The sequence below is a fragment of the Dendrobates tinctorius genome, unplaced genomic scaffold (assembly GCF_039654945.1).
Source record: "Dendrobates tinctorius isolate UK_male_01 unplaced genomic scaffold, ASM3965494v1 ptg000058l, whole genome shotgun sequence".
Taxonomy (NCBI): domain Eukaryota; kingdom Metazoa; phylum Chordata; class Amphibia; order Anura; family Dendrobatidae; genus Dendrobates; species Dendrobates tinctorius.
Window position 1 is genome coordinate 16,131,251 of NW_027361726.1, and position 19,558 is coordinate 16,150,808.

General features: G+C 49.2%; 1 protein-coding gene across 2 annotated transcripts; it reads left to right on the forward strand.

Annotated features, from left to right (window-relative positions):
• Positions 1 to 9,339: 9,339 nt before the first annotated feature.
• On the forward strand, positions 9,340 to 18,885 carry FBXO33 (F-box protein 33). 2 transcript variants are annotated; one of them, XR_012232691.1, is made up of 5 exons: positions 9,340 to 9,861; positions 12,763 to 12,873; positions 13,391 to 14,076; positions 14,800 to 15,003; positions 16,362 to 16,497. XR_012232691.1 is itself a non-coding variant. In XM_073578042.1 (4 exons), exons 1-4 carry the CDS (start codon positions 9,437 to 9,439, stop codon positions 16,631 to 16,633), a joined length of 1,494 nt encoding a protein of 497 aa, XP_073434143.1. In that variant the 5' UTR covers positions 9,343 to 9,436; the 3' UTR covers positions 16,634 to 18,885. The 2 variants fall into 2 exon arrangements, 1 of the variants encoding a protein (XP_073434143.1); XM_073578042.1 differs by lacking the exon at positions 14,800 to 15,003 and having other exon boundaries at positions 9,343 to 9,861; positions 16,362 to 18,885.
• The last annotated feature ends 673 nt before the right edge of the window (positions 18,886 to 19,558 follow it).

Consider the following 19,558-nt stretch of genomic DNA (forward strand, 5'->3'; position numbering starts at 1 on the left):
ACGGCGGTGTGTCTGACGGCGGGTGTGCACCACCACCGTCAGAGACACTTGATTGCACTATGAGGGACCCTGTGCCAGTGCCCGCGCCCAAGAGTCGGCCTACCCACCTGTCCAGGGCAACAGCACTCGCACGGTGTCGTGCGCTAGGTGGTGACCCCGGCCATGGGGGGGGGATTCAGCACAGTTAGGGAGTTTTAGAAAGTGGCATATGTTGATGTTGGACATTCAGCTGATGCAAAAGGCGAAATAGGTTAAGTCCCAGGAAGAGGTGGACCAAAGCAAGCCATTTTTCTGTCACCCTATGTGTCATCAGGGGAAGGTGGGACAAAATCCTTTGAAACCCATGCATGGTTCATTTTAATGAAGGTTAGATCATCCACATTTTGGGTTGACAGACGGGTCCTTTTTTCTGTCAGGATTGATCCAGCTGCACTGAAGACTCTTTCCGATAGCACACTTGCAGCTGGGCAAGCGAGCTCCCGTAAGGCACATTGTGCCAATTCAGGCCAGGTGTCCAGTTTAGCGGCCCAATAGTCAAAGGGGAATGACCTGTGTGGGAGAACATCGATATGGGAGGAAAAGTAGTTTGTTACCATAGTTGACAACTGCTGTCTCCTGTCACTTTCCATCGATGCAGTATTACCAGTTGTGTGAGCGGTACTTGAAAAATCAGTCCACAACATTGTCATGAAACCCCTGTCTCCAACGCCACTTCTGCTGTGTGCACCATGAACACCTCTGCCAAGCTGCCCCCGGCCCGTACGGCTCGTGTGAGAACCATCACCGCTGCTGTGTGCTGGGAATGCCTCAAGCAACCGATTTACCAGAGTTGCTTGTTTATTAGCCAATATTAGGTCAAGGTTCTCCTGTGGCATGATGTTTTGTAATTTGCCTTTATAGCGTGGATCCAGGATGCTGGCCAACCAGTAGTCGTCATCGTTCATCATTTTGGCAATGCGGGGGTCCCTTTTTAGGATCTGCAAGGCATAATCTGACATGTGGGCCAATGTTCCCGGTGTCAATGATGCACTGCGAGTGCTGGTTGGAGGAGCACTTTCTGGCAAATCCACATCCCTCCAGTCACGCACAAACCCTGTACCAGACCTTGCCACGCCAACATTTTCACTTGCCCCACGAGATGCATCCTCCTCCCCTAAGTAATCATCCCCATCATCATCCTCCTCCTCCTGTTCTTCCTCCAACTCGTCCAGGAGAGGTCCCTGAGCAGACAATGGCTGAATGTCATCAAGGATTCCCTCCTCCTCTTCCTCCTCATCAACATTGGCTGCAGACGCCTGCTCCTTAAGGTGCGTCAAAGTTTGCATGAGCAGACGCATAAGTGGGATGCTCATGCTTAGGATGGCGTCGTCTGCGCTTACCAGCCGTGTGCATTCCTCAAAACACTGAACGACTTTACAGAGGTCTTTCAGCTTCGACCACTGCACACCTGTCAACTCCATGTCTGCTCTCAAAGTGCCTGGCCGTGTATCCTCCCACAAATGCATTATGGCCTGCCTCTGCTCGCACAGCCGCTCCACCATGTGCAGGGTGGAGTTCCACCTTGTTGCAATGTCGATAATGAGGCGGTGGTTGGGAAGGTGGAGCAATCGCTGCAGCTTCTGCATACGAACGGAGTGTACAGGCGACCGGCGGATGTGCGCGCACAGTCTTCGCACCTTCTGGAGCAGGGCTGTTAACTCCGGATAATTTTTGAGGAAGCACTGCACCACCAGGTTCAAGGTGTGAGCCAAGCAAGGTATGTGGCTGAGTTTTGAAAGGGCTATGGCTGCCACAAAATTACGGCCGTTATCACTAACTACCTTGCCTTCCTCAAGATGTACACTGCCCAGCCATGACTCAGTTTGTCGCTTCAAGTACTCGGCCAGCACCTCGGCGGTGTGTCTGTCGCCCAAACACATCATCTGCAACACAGCCTGCTGACGCTTTCCACTAGCTGCTCGATAGGGGGACACCTCGTGTGCAACAGTGGCAGCTGCAGATGGAGCGCTCATACGACTGCGCTCTGTGGACGAGCTTTCGCTTCTGGAGGAGGAGGAGGAGGAGGGTCGAACGCCTACAGCCAACTGTTTCCTATACCGTGGGCTAGGCAGCACTGTCCCACCACCGCTGTCCCCTGTTGACCCTGCATCCACCACATTAACCCAGTGCGCAGTGATGGACACGTAACGGCCCTGGCCATGCCGACTGGACTTGCATCAGTTGTGAGGTGCACCTTTCCACTCACTGACTGCTTGAGTGCATGGACAATGCGGTCTTTTACATGATGGTGGAGGGCTGGGATGGCTTTGTGAGAGAAGAAGTGGCGACTGGGTAGGTCATAGCGTGGTACTGCATAGGCCATGAGTTCGCGGAAAGCTGCGCTTTCCACCAACCGATAGGGCATCATCTCAAATGAGATTAGTTTGGCAATGTGGGCGTTCAAACCCAGTGTACGCGGATGAGAGACTGAGTACTTTCTTGACCTACTCATAGTGTCTGGGAGGGTGAGCTGGACTTGAGAGCTGCATATGGTGGAAGTAGCGGTGGACAGGGCGGACTGAGAGAGGGTTGATGATGGTGATGGAGTCGGTGTTCTTTCTGATGGCCTAGATTCAGTATTTCGTTGATATAACAGTGGGATTCCCTGACTGCTGTGGCCTTGCAACGACACCTCAACATTTGCTGCTGTGCTAACCGGTGGGCTTACAGTGGGGGAAACAATGTAGCGTTGCTGACTACCTTCTTTGTGATCAGTTGCACATGTGGCACTTGAGGTTTGGTGTTGTGTCCACGCTTGCAAGTGCATGGTGGTTAAATGTCTAAGCATGCAACTGGTATTCAAATTTTTCAGATTTTTCCCTCGGCTAAAGGTCTTTGCGCACTTCTTACAGATAACCTTGGCCTGATCATGAGGATTTTGTTCAAAAAAGTGCCACACTGCACTCTTCCTACTTTGGCAGACATTTTGCGGCCTAGCACGCTGTGATCTTTTGACCCTCTGGACAAGCTGTCCAGCAACTCTTTTGATTTTTGGAACCTGTCTTTGGAGTGCTCCGGGCCTGCCAGATAACAGCTGTTGCGATGTCGATGTCTGCTATGGATGTTCCTCATCTGAGCTATTGGAAGCAGCACCCTCTTCCCCCAATGGATGCCAATCTGGGTCAACAACTGGGTCATCCATCACCTCCTCTTCAATGTCATGTGCACCTTCCTCTGTGTCACCGTGTATGGTGGTATAGTGTGCGGGAAGGGGCACCTGAGTCTCATCAGGGTCAGAATCTGGCTCTGTACACTGCGAGGACAATGTAGTGCTCTGAGTGAATGTACCAGCAGAATCATCTATCAGCGGCTGTGCATCAGTGCACTCCATGTCAGATTGATCTTGGCCTGGGTAATTCACCATTTCACTTGATAATCCAGGCATGGTATGTGAAAACAGCTCCATGGAGTAATCAGTAGTATGGCCTGCGTCATCCTTCAATCTTGGTTGGGGTGAAGGACACAAGGAAAGGTGTGGTTCATGAACATCAGCCTCCAATGACGACTCAGTGCTTTTACTTTTTACAACTTCAGAAGAGGAGGCGATAGAGCTGGAGGCTGAGTCAGCAATGTAAGACAAAACTTTTTCCTGAAGCTCTGGCTTTAAAAGCAGTTTGCCAACTCATAGAAAACTAAGCCTTCGAGGCCTTATGGAGCCAGACGATGACGCAGGCTCAACACCTCCTGCATTCGGTCCTATTTTGCTCTTGCCACTACCATCAGATCCACCACCAACACCATCATTACCAGCTGCCAACCCCCGCCCAATTCCTCGGCCTCTTCCACCAGCCTTCCTCATTTTTTGTAGAAATGTAGACAAAATCCAACAAACTATATAGTAATGTAAAACAAGGTACAAGGTGTCTATAGGACAGGGGAGATTTTGAATTTCTGCAGACACTTGTGGACACTGGACACTTATGGATTGTGTGAGGCCCACTGAATATCAGAGCGCTATGTCACAGGCTCGATGGCACAGGTGTGAAAAAAGTGACTACAGGATAAGGGAGATTTTGAATTTCTGCACACACTAGTGGACACTGAAAAATATTCAGGATTGAGAGTCCTCAGTAGTTGATACCTTTTAATGGCTAACTGAAAAGATGGTAATACATTGCAAGCTTTCGAGACTACTCAGGTCTCTTCATCAGGCTAGACTAATACAAAATCTGAAGTCACATATTTATGCACAATACAGCCTAGAAAAAATGCAATAGATAAGACAAGTGACGTGAAGCAGAACTATCAATATGGGAGAGGGAGAAACATAAATATAAACATTGGACCAGTTCATAGATAAGGAGTCTGGATGTTTTATGGTCCTCTGATTGGGGTCTAGTTCTGTGTTGCCCCGCAAGGTTTTAAAAGGAAATTCCTTAATTGATGTAAAAAGACATAAATCCATGCGACACATTCATTCCAGCACTGAGAGTGTCAAAGTTCGTCATAAATTTGTACTCCCAAACTCGTCTCTCTCTCTGAGATGTGAAGTTACCTTTCAATACCAGTAATTTCATATCCATGCTGCTATGATCAGGGATACAGAAATGTTTTGCCACAGGTAGATCCATTCTTTTTTCTCTTATTGTGTGACGATGAGCATTCATCCTTGTTCTGAGCTTTTGCCCTGTCTCCCCCAACGAACTTTGACACTCTCAGTGCTGGAATGAATGTGTCGCATGGATTTATGTCTTTTTACATCAATTAAGGAATTTCCTTTTAAAACCTTGCGGGGCAACATAGAACTAGACCCCAATCAGAGGACCATAAAACATCCAGACTCCTGATCTATGAAGTGGTCCAATGTTTATATTTATGTTTCTCCCTCTCCCATATTGATAGTTCTACAGTATATATAGTATAGTACTACAGGATAAGGGAGATTTTGAATTTCTGCAGACACTAGTGGACACTGGACACTTTTGGATTGTGTGAGGCCCACTGAATATCAGAGCGCTATGTCACAGGCTCGATGGCACAGGTGTGAAAAAAGTGACTACAGGATCACAGAGATTTTGAATTTCTGCACACACTTGTGGACACTGGACACTTATGGATTGTGTGAGGCCCACTGAATATCAGAGCGCTATGTCACAGGCTCGATGGCACAGGTGTGAAAAAAGTGACTACAGGATCACAGAGATTTTGAATTTCTGCACACACTAGTGGACACTGGACACTTATGGATTGTGTGAGGCCCACTGAATATCAGAGCGCTATGTCACAGGCTCGATGGCACAGGTGTGAAAAAAGTGACTACAGGATAAGGGAGATTTTGAATTTCTGCACACACTAGTGGACACTGGACACTTTTGGATTGTGTGAGGCCCACTGAATATCAGAGCGCTATGTCACAGGCAGAAATTGGCTAGTGTATCACAAACTACAAGGTGTATGTAGAATTGGGCAGAATAGGAATCTCCCTAGAGTGTAGGTCTGTAAGAACGGAACAAGTCCTCCACTTATCCTTCCACAGTGACACACAGATAGCTTCACTGTGGCCGTGATAACAGCCGTTACACGGTACTGAGAGGAGCGTACACGTACACGGCTGTCCGGTGTACGTAAAATTGTCAAGCTCCGTGTTTTTTAAGTATACGGACTGACACACGCTGTCTCTCTATTGTTTTGAATGTGATCAAACAGCAAATATATTTAACTGTTTGAAAGCTAGACAAAACCAGTAGGTGCAGGTCTGTAAGAACGGAACATGTCCTCGACTTATTCTCACAGAGTGACACACAGATAGCTTCACTGTGGCTGTGATAACAGCCGTTACACGGTACTGTGTGAGGAGCGTACACCGCTGTATGGTGTGAAAAAATGCACGCTCAGTACCTCAGCAGGACAAAAAAAAAATTGGGATTGCTTTTAAAAAAGCAGTTTGCGGAGCAGTGGGTAAACAGCAATGCAGCTGTCAGGAAGCCTTAGAAGGCAGCCTAACAACCAACACCGCTGATCCACCACAATATAGCCTCCCCTTGCACTGCACACACAGTGACTGGTGTGTTGTACAGGCAAAATCGCTAGCAGCAGAAGCGGTTTTTTTTTCTTCTTCCCTGCCTAACGCTCTCCCTACAGAATCAGCAACCTCTCCCTATACTAAGATCAGCAGAAGTAAGATGGCGGTCGGCGTGCACGCCCTTTTATAACCCCTGTGACGCCCACCAAAGCAAGCCAATCACTTGCATGCCCTTCTGAAAGATGGTGGTGACCCCTGCCTATGTCATCACGTTGCCCACAGTGTCCGTGGATCCTGATTGGCTGAAAAAGAGCGCAAAACAAACTTTTGAAACGCGACTTTGGCGCGTAAGTCGCCGACCTCGTGGCCGACCTCATCCTAGGGTCGGGTTTCGTTTCATGAAACCCGACTTTGCCAAAAGTCGGCGACTTTTGAAATTTTTCGACCCGTTTCGCTCAACTCTAATCAGCATGCTGCAAGTGGATGTGAATTTTGGATCGTAATCACCAATCCAAGTCAACTGGTGCGAGGAAAAAATCGCACAGCACATGGACCATGTGAGTGCCATCCGATTTTTACACATCCATCTCTTAGAAAACCCGACATTTCATCTGCCGAGTACAGTAAAATCAGAGCGTGACCCGTCAGAATATATACATATAGATTAGATATACAGCTGGCAGAGACATATATAATTAATACAGTGTGTTTGCAGCTTATTGTACTTGGAATTAACTAATAAATCAATACATTAAAGAAAAAAATGTCATGGGCTCCCTTGAAGTTTTATTAACCAGCAGAGTGAAATCTGATGGCTGGGGGCAGATGTTTATATCCTGGGAAGGGGGTAATACCTATGCAGCTTCCCAAGCTATTAATATCTGCTCATAACTGTATACTTAGCCTTTACTGGTTATTAAAATGGGGGACCCCAAAAAAATGATATGGAGTCTCCCTATAATTAATAACCAACAAAGGCTATGCAGACAGCTGTGGGCTGAAAATTGCATAGGAAAGGACCATGGATATTGGCCCCCTCCCAGACTAAAAATATCAGTTCTCAGCCGCCCAAGAAATGGCGCATCTAATGCATGCATCATTTCTGGCACTTACCCTCTCTCTCCCAACTTGCCCTGGTGCCACTGCAAGTGGTGTGATAGTTGTGTGGTTGATGTCACCTGTGTACTGGCCGCTGAAGTTAGCAATGGAGAGACATCTATAAAATGCCCCCTTTACTAATCCCATAGTCAACCTTCAAGAAGAACCTGAAGACCACCTGTTCTGACAAGCCTACAGCCTGCAATGATCCTCAGTCTACTGAACCACCGCACGACCCGCTCTACCCTCTTCTAGTGTATCCTCACCCATCCTTGTAGACTGTGAGCCCTCGCGGGCAGGGTCCCCTCTCCTTCTGTACTTGTGTGTCCCTTGTCTTACACATGTTTATTGTACTTGTCTATATTTTCCCCCTTTTCACATGTAAAGCGCCATGGAATAAATGGTGCTATATAAATGCATAATAATAATAATAATAATAATAATAATAATAATAATAATAGTCAAATAGTAAATAAACAACTCCCAGAATAAATTGCTTTAATTGAAATAAAGACTATGACTCCTTTACTTTAATGAAAAAAAAAAAAAAAATTTATACTCACTTTGTTACCTAATCCACTGAAGCTCATGTCATATGTAAAAGAATATCATAAACCAACATATCCCTGACCTGTCCGACGTTAAGATAATCCTCCAAAGACCTTGTCCCCTGTCAAAGAATTAAAAAAATAAACAACCATATTCCTCACCTGTCCGAAGAGAAGATAATCAATTTGTCCCTTCACAAGTCTTGCTCTACTTTATGTACTTGGCACACTGAACACTAGCATGATGTGAGCGTTCATCCTGTAGCCAGCAGTGACCCTGAGATGTGTGTGATAGCCTACAGTGAGGTGAATGGAGGTCATTATGAACTCCGCTCAACGTTCTCATGTCACCGTGAGGCAGAGCTGAGCTATCAGGCGCAGCTCAGTTTCTCTGCTGGCTGGCAGGATGAACGCTCGCATCACGCCTACATTCAGTGTGCCACGTACATAAAGCAGAGACTCATCAAGGGACAAATGGATTATCTTCTGTTTGGACAGGCGAGAAAAATGTTTATTTTTTAACTCATTTACAGGGGACAAGGGCTTCGGAAGATTACCTTCTCATCAGAAAGGTGAGGGATACGGTGGCTTATATATATTAAAGTATATTTACTTTAAACACCGTGTAAATGACAGAGAATTACTCTGTGTAATAGCTCAAATTAAAATTGCATCGTGCTTGCTAGAAAAGCACATGCGACTTGCATGACGCTCGTCTGACTTTTCAGGAACATTTTTGGCAGCTTTTTTTAACACCAGTGTGTCTCCGGGCTCAGAATATCATCCTCCACAAGCTGACCCTCCTGCTCTCGTCTCCGGGACTCCTCTCATGCTGCACCAGCTTTCTGGAATGCACTACCCAGGGCAATTCGATTCACAAACCCCTTTCTTTAGCCTATTTTTTTTTTCATCCCAGGAAACATCTTGAAAAGCTGAAGAACCACAATACTTTTTACTTTCAGTCTGTATCATTTATTATCATTTATTCTCAGGATCTGCCGTTTTGTTACTTGCTCATTCCTGCACTTTTGTGGGTTAACCCCCTGCACCCCAGAGTTTCCGCTGTCGCACATCACCGCCGTTACATCACAGAAGCCGCACGCAGCAAAACAACTGCGGCATCTCCGGGCCGCACCATCTGAGCACAGGGGCCGCAGCCGTCACGCCCCCTCCTGACTTTACTTACGATATGGGTGAACACTAAGCGTCCACCCCTCTTACACTAGCAGAGTGGTACAGTCTAGAATCGCAGTAACGGTGCTTTATCTAGAAGATACCATTAATGTGCAGAGGGGTGGTATTTACAGTAGAACGTACAGAACACGGGTATTATGGGTTTTTTTTCAGTGTTCAATTGGCCATAAAATGCGATTATTGATGTTGTCTGCGTTTTTCATGTAAAAGAAGGAAGAACCTATGAAGCATTTATTATGTACCCCATAATGAATGAATAGTGGTTCGACCTCACTATACAGTTGCTCAATCTGGAATATGCCATGGTTTTACAGCGGGGAGATGTGGTCAGTCGGAAATGATGGATTAGTGAGGGAGTCAGGTCGGCTCTGCTGTGGGTGCTTTGTCTTCCTCTGGTCTTTCAGTGTCCGCCTCATATCAGCAGTCCGTGCAGGGGTCTCGGCCTGTGCTTCCGCCTCCCCCCGGGTCAGTGTTGTGGTACGTTCCGCAGCGCAGTGTCAGCTATCCCCGCCCTCTCCTTCACCTCCGTTTGTTGTTCCCCGGGGTCCGGAGAGGACAGTCGGCCACAGGCGGCGCTCGTCTCCCGGTGTCCTCCATGGCTCTGTGCGGGGATGCGGGAGCCTCGTCCCTCCCCAGCGAGCTGGTCGTGCACATCTTCTCGTTCCTGCCGGCGCCGGACCGGCTGCGGGCCTCGGCCGCCTGCTCGCACTGGCGGGACTGCCTGTTCTACCCGGCGCTGTGGCCGGAGCTGCGACTGAGCCTGCAGGCGTCCCTGGCCGAGCGGCCGCGGCTCGAGTTCCTCATGCGGAAATGCGGCTGCTTCGTGCGGGAGCTGCGGGTGGAGTTCGCGGCCGAGAATTATCTGTCCGGATCGTCGGAGGCCGGCGGCGCCTCTCCCCCCTCCTGCTCCGCGCAGGACGCCGCGGACGGGGAGGCGCCGCCCTCGGGGAGGTGGATGGAGGTGCTGAGGACCTACCTGGAGCTGGTGCTGTGCGTGCTGGGCTGCGTGCGGGGCAACAGGTGAGCGGGGCCGCACCGTGTGCACAGGGCCAGTGTGCGGTGCTGGAGGCGACAGCGTGCTCGGGGCGACAGCGTGCTCGGGGCGACAGCGTGCTCGGGGCGACAGCGTGCTCGGGGCGACAGCGTGCTCTGTGCTGTGGGCGACAGCGTGCTCGGCGCTGGGGGCGACAGCGTGCTCGGCGCTGGGGGCGACAGCGTGCTCGGCGCTGGGGGCGACAGCGTGCTCGGCGCTGGGGGCGACAGCGTGCTCGGCGCTGGGGGCGACCGCGTGCTCGGCGCTGGGGGCGACCGGGTGCTGGGGGCGACCGGGTGCTGGGGGCGACCGGGTGCTGGGGGCGACAGCGTGCTGGGGGCGACAGCGTGGTCGGTGCTGGGGGCGACAGCTGAGCAGGACAATGTGTTCAGTACTGGGGCTGCAGGACCAGTGTGTGTGGTACTGAGGCAACAGGTGAGTGGGGCCAAAGAGTGCGGTACGGGGGCCCAGCGTTCAGTATGCAGGGCCACACTGTGCATGGGGCCAACGTGTGCGATGCTTGTTAAACAGCGTGCTGGGGGGCGACAGCGTGCTGGGGGCGACAGCGTGGTCGGTGCTGGGGGCGACAGCGTGGTCGGTGCTGGGGGCGACAGCTGAGCAGGACAATGTGTTCAGTACTGGGGCTGCAGGACCAGTGTGTGTGGTACTGAGGCAACAGGTGAGTGGGGCCAAAGAGTGCGGTACGGGGGCCCAGCGTTCAGTATGCAGGGCCACACTGTGCATGGGGCCAACGTGTGCGATGCTTGTTAAACAGCGTGCTGGGGGGCGACAGCGTGCTGGGGGGCGACAGCGTGCTGGGGGGCGACAGCGTGGTCGGTGCTGGGGGCGACAGCGTGGTCGGTGCTGGGGGCGACAGCTGAGCAGGACAATGTGTTCAGTACTGGGGCTGCAGGACCAGTGTGTGTGGTACTGAGGCAACAGGTGAGTGGGGCCAAAGAGTGCGGTACGGGGGCCCAGCGTTCAGTATGCAGGGCCACACTGTGCATGGGGCCAACGTGTGCGATGCTTGTTAAACAGCGTGGGGCCGCTCTGTACACAGGGCCGATGTGTGTGGTACTGGGGTTTAATATCCACGCTACAGGGGCCAGTGTGTGGTGTGACACTGTGTGTACAGGGGAGTTTATAAGCCAATGTTCAGGGGCCAATGTGTCTGGAAAGTGGGCAGTAGGTGAGCACGGGCTGTAGTGTGTACAGGAGCCAATATGTGCGGGGAAACAGGTGAGATATGGGGGCCGTAGCTGTGTTGGACAGGGGCCCAACATCCACAGTACAGGGGCCGTAGTATGTACACCTGGAGCTGGGCTGTGTGCAGGACAACAGATGAGCAGGGGCCGCAGTTTGTACAGAAGCCAATGTGTGCGGGATACAAGTGAGATCCAGGGGCCGCACTGCACAGGAGGGCCGTAGTGTGTGTGTGTATAGGGGCCTAATATCCACTCTGGGGCCAATATGTGCGAGGCAACAGGTGAGCCCCGGGGGCTACAGTGTTTGTGTGGACCTCCATTGGTGAAGAGGGCCCCTGTTCTCAAAGCTTTTTTGAGTACTGCCCCTCTATTTCTGTATCTCTCCCCCAATCCAAGTTCTTCCCTGCACTCTATAATGTACATAGGCTGACCTCTAGTACCCCCATAACTGCCAAACACCCCCATAGCACAGGTAACCCCCTATACCTTTTCAGGGAGACCCCAGGATCATAGCCCCTCCCCCATCCCATAGCTGACCCTATACCTGTGCCAGGGAGACCCTAGAAAAACAGTCCCTTTCCCCATCCCCACTCTTGGAGTCTTTGACTCTCCAGCTGCTGCAGGCTGTATGGGTATGCTGGGAGTTGTAGTTCTTCCACTGGTTTGGTATGACCTTTCTATGAGCGTTCTGTAATCTGGCGGCTGGTCTTCCTGATGCTGGATTACAGGGCTTTGCTGGAGAACGAAAGTCACCTTTTTGGGTTTCTGGTCGTGTTTCTTCAGGGAGGTGTCGTGTGTTAGCACTTCTTCATGAGAGCGGAGGACACGAAGCTAGTCACCTCTGTCCCATGTGACTAACCCCATTGGCGCAACCTCTTGTGGAGTCCTGATACTTGGGAGGAGGCCACATTGTGTTTGGTCTCCATGAGATCAGGAACGTGATCCAGGAGCTTCTGCCTGGACAGCCGAGACACGAGCAGAAAACTGAAATCACAAGAAGAGGCCACCTGTAAGGTGACAAAGTGGCAGTCCTGTATGTACCCTCTGTAGTGCCCTGCCAGGACCTTCCAGTCTTGTGATGTCCCCATAGAGGTCACGGTGAGGAGCTGCCGTCATTATTATTCTGCGTCAGATCGGAGAGAAAAGGAACGAAGATCTTGTGGGTGCAATGAAAGCTTGATGGGGTGCCCAGTTTATAAATGTTATCTTCCTTCTATTGATAGGTGGTGGGTCAGTGAATTATGGTAGGGCCCTGCACTAGGACTCTATAGATCACCAGAACTTTGGACAGGAGACTTGAGATGGCGTCTGGTTACTTCCCTTTCCTTACCAAGGATTTCACAATGTATTGCAGGAAGCGTTCTTGGATGGATGGTGACTGCATTCACCGTCTGCTGACCACGGGGACCTCCACTAATTAGGAGACTTGTGTCCCTTCCCTCCAGGAGATAATAGTGAAATGGGCATATGAGCGCAGCCCGCCTGACAGTCATGCCATGCAGTGTGATGTGGCAGGGGCATATACCACCACTCACTTCATGCAGGATAGAGATTGGCCCCTCGTTCTGGTGATCTGTACCTGTACAAACATTGTTATTTTTTTTGTAGACTGGAATACCCCCTTGAGATCCCCCTCATCCTCTGCTTAACACCTCTATTTTTTTTTTTTCTCCATCTTTGCAGAAATCTCCAGAAGCTGAGCCTTTTTGGCGACATTAGTATTTTGCAGCAGAATGGCACCATAACGAGCACTTACCTAAATAAAGCGGATCCGGGCGGCAAAAAGATGCAACAGTAAGTGGTGCTGGTGAGGGGGGGCACCAGTCCTGCAATCAGTCACTGCTCCCTGAGGCTGGGTTCACACGTGGCAGTTTTTTCACGTTTCCGCGGCGGTTTTTACCGCAAAAAATAATCATCCCATGCATTCCTATGGGATTCCGCAATGCTGTTCTAATGCTGCAGTTTTTACCGCGGCGGAATTGCTTCGTGGTAAAAACGCAGCATGCTCATTAATTTCGTGGAATCGCAGCGATCCAGCACCCATAGGAATGCATTGTTCTGCTTACTCTCCGCATGTGGCTGTGCCCACCATGCGAAAAGTAAGCAGAACATTTGCGAATGGTACCCACGGTCGGAGGAGAGGAGAGAATGGATTTCCGGAATTCTCACGGTAATTTCCGCGAGAGTTCCGCTACGTGTGAACCCAGCCTAAGGGTCCTTGTTATGGGGGTCTCCAGCTGCTGGGGAAGGGTTGGGGGCATCATTCCTAATTTTGCAGCACCCATTTGCTAACCTAGATCTCTGTTCACAGGATCCAACAGCTGTTCGAGGAGATCCTGGCAAACAGCCGGCATCTGAAGTGGCTCTCCTGCGGTTTCATGCTCGAGATCGTAACCCCAACCTCTCTGTCATCCTTGTCGAATCCAGTTGCCAACACCATCGAGCACCTGAGCCTCCTGGACAACCACACATCCGCCGACACGACCCTGGTGACGGCCATTGAGCTGGAACGCTTCGTCAACCTGCGCTCGCTGGCTCTGGACTTCTGCGACTTCACGGCAGAAATGACGCGGGTGTTGGCGAATAATAACCACGTGCCTTTGCATCGCCTCTCGCTCCTGGTCCACAGCACCTCGCTCAAGAGCAAAACCCTAGACAAGATGCCGGAGGACGAGGATTGGAGGGCACTGACGCGGAACAGCGCCAACCTCCGGGTGTACATGATGGCGTTTGATGTGAAGAGCGATGACATGTTGCGAATACTCAAGCCCGGCATCCCGCTGGAGAGGATTCACTTCGACAGCTACATCACCTGCGTTTCCGGGGCGGTGGTGGACCTCATCTCCCGGCAGTATGACACATTCCTCACCCACTTCATCCTCATGAATGATGTCAACGACACGTCTGGCTTCCCGGATCTCAGCGACAACAGAAATGAAGACCCACTGGTCCTTTTGGCTTGGAGGTGCATGAGGCTGTCGCTGCTGGCGATCCATGGTAAGGGGTCTCAAGAGGGTGACACTGCATGGAATTGGGTCGTATGGACATTTAAGGGGCGAACGCCATGCTCCAGAGTGCTGTGCGAAACCATTGAGGACCCGTCCTGTACTGCATTACAGAGGCAGCTCACTGATGTGAATGGACAGTGTAGTTCTTCTTTTCCTCAGAGGTGGCGCCACCAAGAAACTGAACACTTACTGTCAGGATTGACCCTTTCCTGCCCCATAACATCTCGCAGGGCAGGTATCGGCTCTTAGACATTCAGCGCCTGTGACTGGTCTCTGATCGCTGCTTTATCAGCTGCTATTTGAAATTGACAGCAGCGTTTAAAGGGGTCATCAGGCCGGACATATTTATTTGACGCCGATTTCTCTAGGCTACGTGCACACGTTGCTTATTTGCTTGCAGAATTTTCTGCAAGGTTTTTGCATTTTGTGGCGGAAACTACATGCGTTTTTTTTTTTGGTGTTTTTGCATGCATTTTTTTTCCTGTCCATTCAATGGGTCAAAAATCAAAAAGAATTGACATGCTGCAGACAAAACGCTGCAAATACGGACTGTATCTTACTGATCATGTGCACAACACTTCAGGATTGTCATTGAGTTACCTTGCATAAGTATTCCATTGTGTTTTTGGACCATTTACGTGCGTAAAAAACTGCATCAAATACGCAATGTGCATATAGCCTTAGAGTAAACGGAGCCATACTCTCCTTACAGCGACCCCGGCAGATCCAACGCGGGTCTCTGCAGAGATCTCTGCCAGAATAGAGTGCCGCTGCAGCCGCCATGTGACCAGGAGGGTGCGTGATTGGATATTTCTGATGACTGGCTCCTTCAGTCATGTGACGGTGCTGTGACCTCTGATGGGATCCGACAGTATATGGAGGCAATGGAGACTTTTGAAGTGACCAGTACTGGAAGGCAAGTTGGCCTCCTTTTCTGTTTCTCTTAGTCCATGCCTAAAAACAAAAAAAGTATATATTTGTATTTAAATTTTATTATAGATATATAATAAATATTATAGCTATATAATAAAATGTGAATACAAATATTTACATGTATTTATATTCTTAAATTCTATTGTCTTGTGTTTGATGTGGAGTTCATTTCCCTTTAAGTGATTGGAGAAAATGAACATTGACTGTCACTGAAGAGTTAATCACAGCTGATCGCTGAGAGTCCCGGCACTTTGATCAGCTTATAGCCAAGAGCTTTTGTAGCATGCAGGGAATGTTGGGGCAGACGGCCCCTATAAAATGGATATCTACTTCCCTCCCCGAGTGTCTCAGTAGTGGGGAAAACCTTTGAATAGAACTTAAAATTTGGAGGCGAAATTCTGAATCCGGCCTCTGATGGCCGGGCCGATCTCAGAGGTGCAGGAAGACTTGTTCTCGATGCTGCCGGCAGGTTGTAGGGATTCTCTGCAGATCACTGCTCCCTGGTATGTGCCGCAGCGAATAGGACGACACACACGTAAGCGCTTCCTGACAAAAAAAAAATACCGCATTGTGATTTCGGTGTTGCATATTTTACCACTCCCATCATTCTGTATTCGAGTTCGAGGAATCGGACTTCAGTTCCTTACTTAAAGGGAATCTGTCGGCAGGTTTTTGCTATGTGATGAGAGCAGCATGATGTAGCTGATTCCAGCGATGTGTCACTGACTGGGCTGCTTTCTGCATTTTTGACACAAAAAAAACAACAAATTGAGCTTGGTTTGAGTTGGTATACATGCAGCACAAAAAGCACATGAAACCTACAAGAGACAAAATGAGCAATGCTTTATAGCCAATGTGAACATGTGTTTATGTTCTGCATGTGTACCAACTCAAACCAAGCTCAATTTTTGTATTTTTTTTTTTTTTTCATTCTGTGCAAGCTGGGGTGTGGCCTCCCTCTCCTGAGCTGGAAATTGTGTTTAAAGGCTTCCCCTGACTGGTGTCCACTGGCTGGGATCCGGTCCTTTTGTCTGCCCTTATTCACACACGGACGTCAACTTTGACACAGGATAAGATTTTTAATATTAGACAATGTAGGACTGCCCCGACCAGAGTCACCTTGTTGATGATGGGATGGCTTTTATGCTATTTAAATGCACTTTTGCATTTTAGGTTTTATTTTCAGCTCAATCAGTGTTTTATCAGCAGAAGATTATCAGTAGAGCTCAGCATTCAGAGATCTGCAGCAGAGAAAACAGGAATTTTATCAAAACTGCAACAAGCAGCCCAGTAAGTGACACATTGCTGCAATTCCCCCAGTAACGCCATTCTCTCCCGCAGGTTACACAGTCTGGGCCCACAACCTGATCGCTATCGCCCGTCTCCGAGGACCGGACCTGAAAGTCCTGGAAGTTACTGAGGAAAGCATAGACTTTGACCAAAGCGAGCTGGCCGACCAGGACGTGGACCCAGTTCACAACCTGATAGAGCAGGTGTCCATCGGCCTGGCCCGACCCTGGCGCGCCGTCATGGACATCGAGCTGCTCAGCGTCTTCACCGAGCCGGCACGACACTTTTACCGCGAGATGCAAAACTTCAGCGAAGGCATTTAATTATATATATATATAATATTTTTTTTTACTTTTTTTTTTCCCCCCCTCCTTGTGGTTACAATATGCAATTAGGGTCTTATCATGTTTCCTCAGTAGTGAGTTAACCCTTTGTGCCGTGTTTAATCAGTATTAGCGCTATATATATAGAAAATAAGAAATGGTGCGTGTACGGACTGATGGGACTGAGGAACGTCAGCTCTTGGTTCAGAAGCTGAAAGCGACGCTGTTTTTCTGGGTCTTTTTTTCACGGTTAGAAGCGATTCTCTCGGATTCCGGAGCTCGGCAGGTCATGGGCGGACAGTAGAGAATTTCCCACATCGGAAAATATCAAGAGCAATTGCAGCAGAACCTTCTCGTGCAGAACTGAACTTTATTGGGTCTTTGTGTATTGTGTTTTTTGTTTTTTTTTATCCCCCCTACTTCGTAGATGAATTTTGCCATTGAGTCCTGTGTATGGATAACTGGCCAAAAGGGCATTTACCCCCCCCGGAGGTCAAAAAGACCCCTGATAAATAAGGTCATCGATTATAGCAGGACCTGATGGAAAATATCGGGGAGTTGGCTGATTTCGGGAGATACATGCCCTTACAGGCCGTGTTCAAATGATGCGTTTCCAATGTTTTTTTTATTTTTTTTCCTGCCAACATGCAAAAGAAAAAGCATCATGTGAACACGGCCTTAGGGGTTTGTTTGTTGTGTGTATGATATACGTTATGTACTCCCTTTTTTTTTTTTTTTTTTTTTCTTGCTTTGTGTTTCCATATATTTCTGTGCCAGTGATTCTGTATATAATGTGCGCTAATTGATTTGGAACTGACGTGGAGCTTCAGAAGGGGGGATCCCGATGCGCCTGGAGAGTCAGTGGTTACTCTGTACGCTGATAGGTCACATGATCCTGGTTTTGTTTTTTTTTCTTTTTTTTGGGTCATGCGTTAGATAAATATATATATTTTTTTTTCTTCCTTTTGGGGCCTCTGGGTGCAGTCAGACTCCAAAACGCGAAAGGACTCGAGCCAGCGGGCGATCACTTGTACACAGGCCCAAGTTTTTTTTGTCTTTTTTTTTCTTTAGTTTTTGTCTTTTTTTTCTTTTTCTCTCCCCTTATATATAATTGTCTTTTTATGTCCACAGTTAGACGCTTGCAAGCTTTTAGTCGTGAGATACCTGACGACGGTCACTGGATTTTCTCTGTCAGCGCCGGTTTCAGCTGCCAAAGAATAGATTAAACTTAATAAACTTTTAAGAAGTGCCCACATGCTGGCAGGAAAGGGAGGGGGTGGGCTGTGCCACCGTCATGGGTGGCCGCCCGCCGCGACACTGCTAGATTGTAATATAAAAAACACAAAGGTCGGGTTTCGACCTGCGGTACGCAGCTGTGCTGTGGTTCAGTGTGAACAACGCCTAAGAATTCTTAAAGAAACACACACCTGTTTTCACTGTGACTAGCGAATGTAAAAAAAAACGAGAAGAGATATCGCTGGTGTGAGCCGCTATCACGCGTTACTACCAAGAGAAAACATTCCATAACGTTTGTTTTAATATCTCGTTCTATCCGAGAGGCTTTTACAAGCCGCCTTTATCTCGTTTCAGGGCAACCGCGGTACGGACGTGGTCTCTGTGAGACTTCCATCTGACCCCAGTTTTAAGTGGTACGAATGTTGTGCATTTAACGATATATATATATATATATGGACGGTCTGCAATAATGAACCAATAGCCGACGAAGTGTGTGCGCGATAGGGGGGTGTCCAGCAGAGCTTGACCGCACCCGGGCCGCGACTTCGAAAAAAAAAATCCCGACCATCTACGTTTAACAGATGTCCGGATGCGAATTCTATTTATGGAGATATAGTAAGAAAAAGAAAAAAAAAAGTTTCTATGTGTTTTACAAAGTAAAAAAAAAAAATGGTTTTACCATCTTATATTTAAGGACGCTGCTCTCGGACAGGTGTGCGCTGCGTTTTTTCCAGCACACGCCGTGCGGATTATTTTATATGATGTACATCAGTGTAGAGGAGCCACGGGCGTGCTGTGCAGGGGAGGGGGGGGACAACATACAGGCCAGATGTGGCAGCAACGATGGCGGCGTTTTATCAACGAGGTCAGAAACAAACGTGGGAGACGAATTCAGAAACTCCTGACAGGGGAATGACACAAATGAGGAAACAGCCGAATGTTAGCGACGACTGATGTTGTTTGGTTTATGTTCAATGTATATTCTTTTAATCAATGAATAAAGCATTAAAATACTGCAGCCGCCTCCGCTGGTCACTCACCGCTCCCGGCGTCCAATGTCACCACGTTATCTCATGGAGTTTACTTTTCTGGGGTTGAGGAGCTGGAAGCTGAGAGGAGACTCAGACAACTTATATTTCATTTACTTTGTATATTTTTTAAATTAAAAATGTTATCTGCTCTCCCCCTCCGTCCCTCCTTTGACACCTGCATTCTCCCCTGGCCCGCCTCTGGCGTTTGCCTCTCTTCCCTACCACCCCAGCCACCTCTTCTGACGGCATTTGGCCTTTGCCTCTCTCCCCTGACCCTCATCTGGTCTCTATCTCTGCCCCCTCCGGGCTGCTCTCTACTTTGGCCATCCGCTGCTCTAGCCTTTGCCTCTTTCTGCCCCCTGGCCTGCCTTTGCTTCCCCCGCCCACCTCTGGCCTCTAGCTCTTCCTGCCTCCCCTGGCCCACCTCTGTCCTTTGCCTCTCACCTCTCCGCCCCCCCTCGTGGTCAGCTTCTGGCCTCTGCCCTCTCAAACCTCCCCCCGGACCAGCCTCTCCCCTCCCCCCGACCAGCCTCTTGCATCTGCTCCCTCTCACAAAAAGCCTCTGCCTCCCCCTGGCTCACCACTGCCTTGTTCCACCTCTGCTCTGATTCCTCCTCCCTGGGTCGCTCTCCTTTGGCCCGCCTGTGCCTCTCCCATT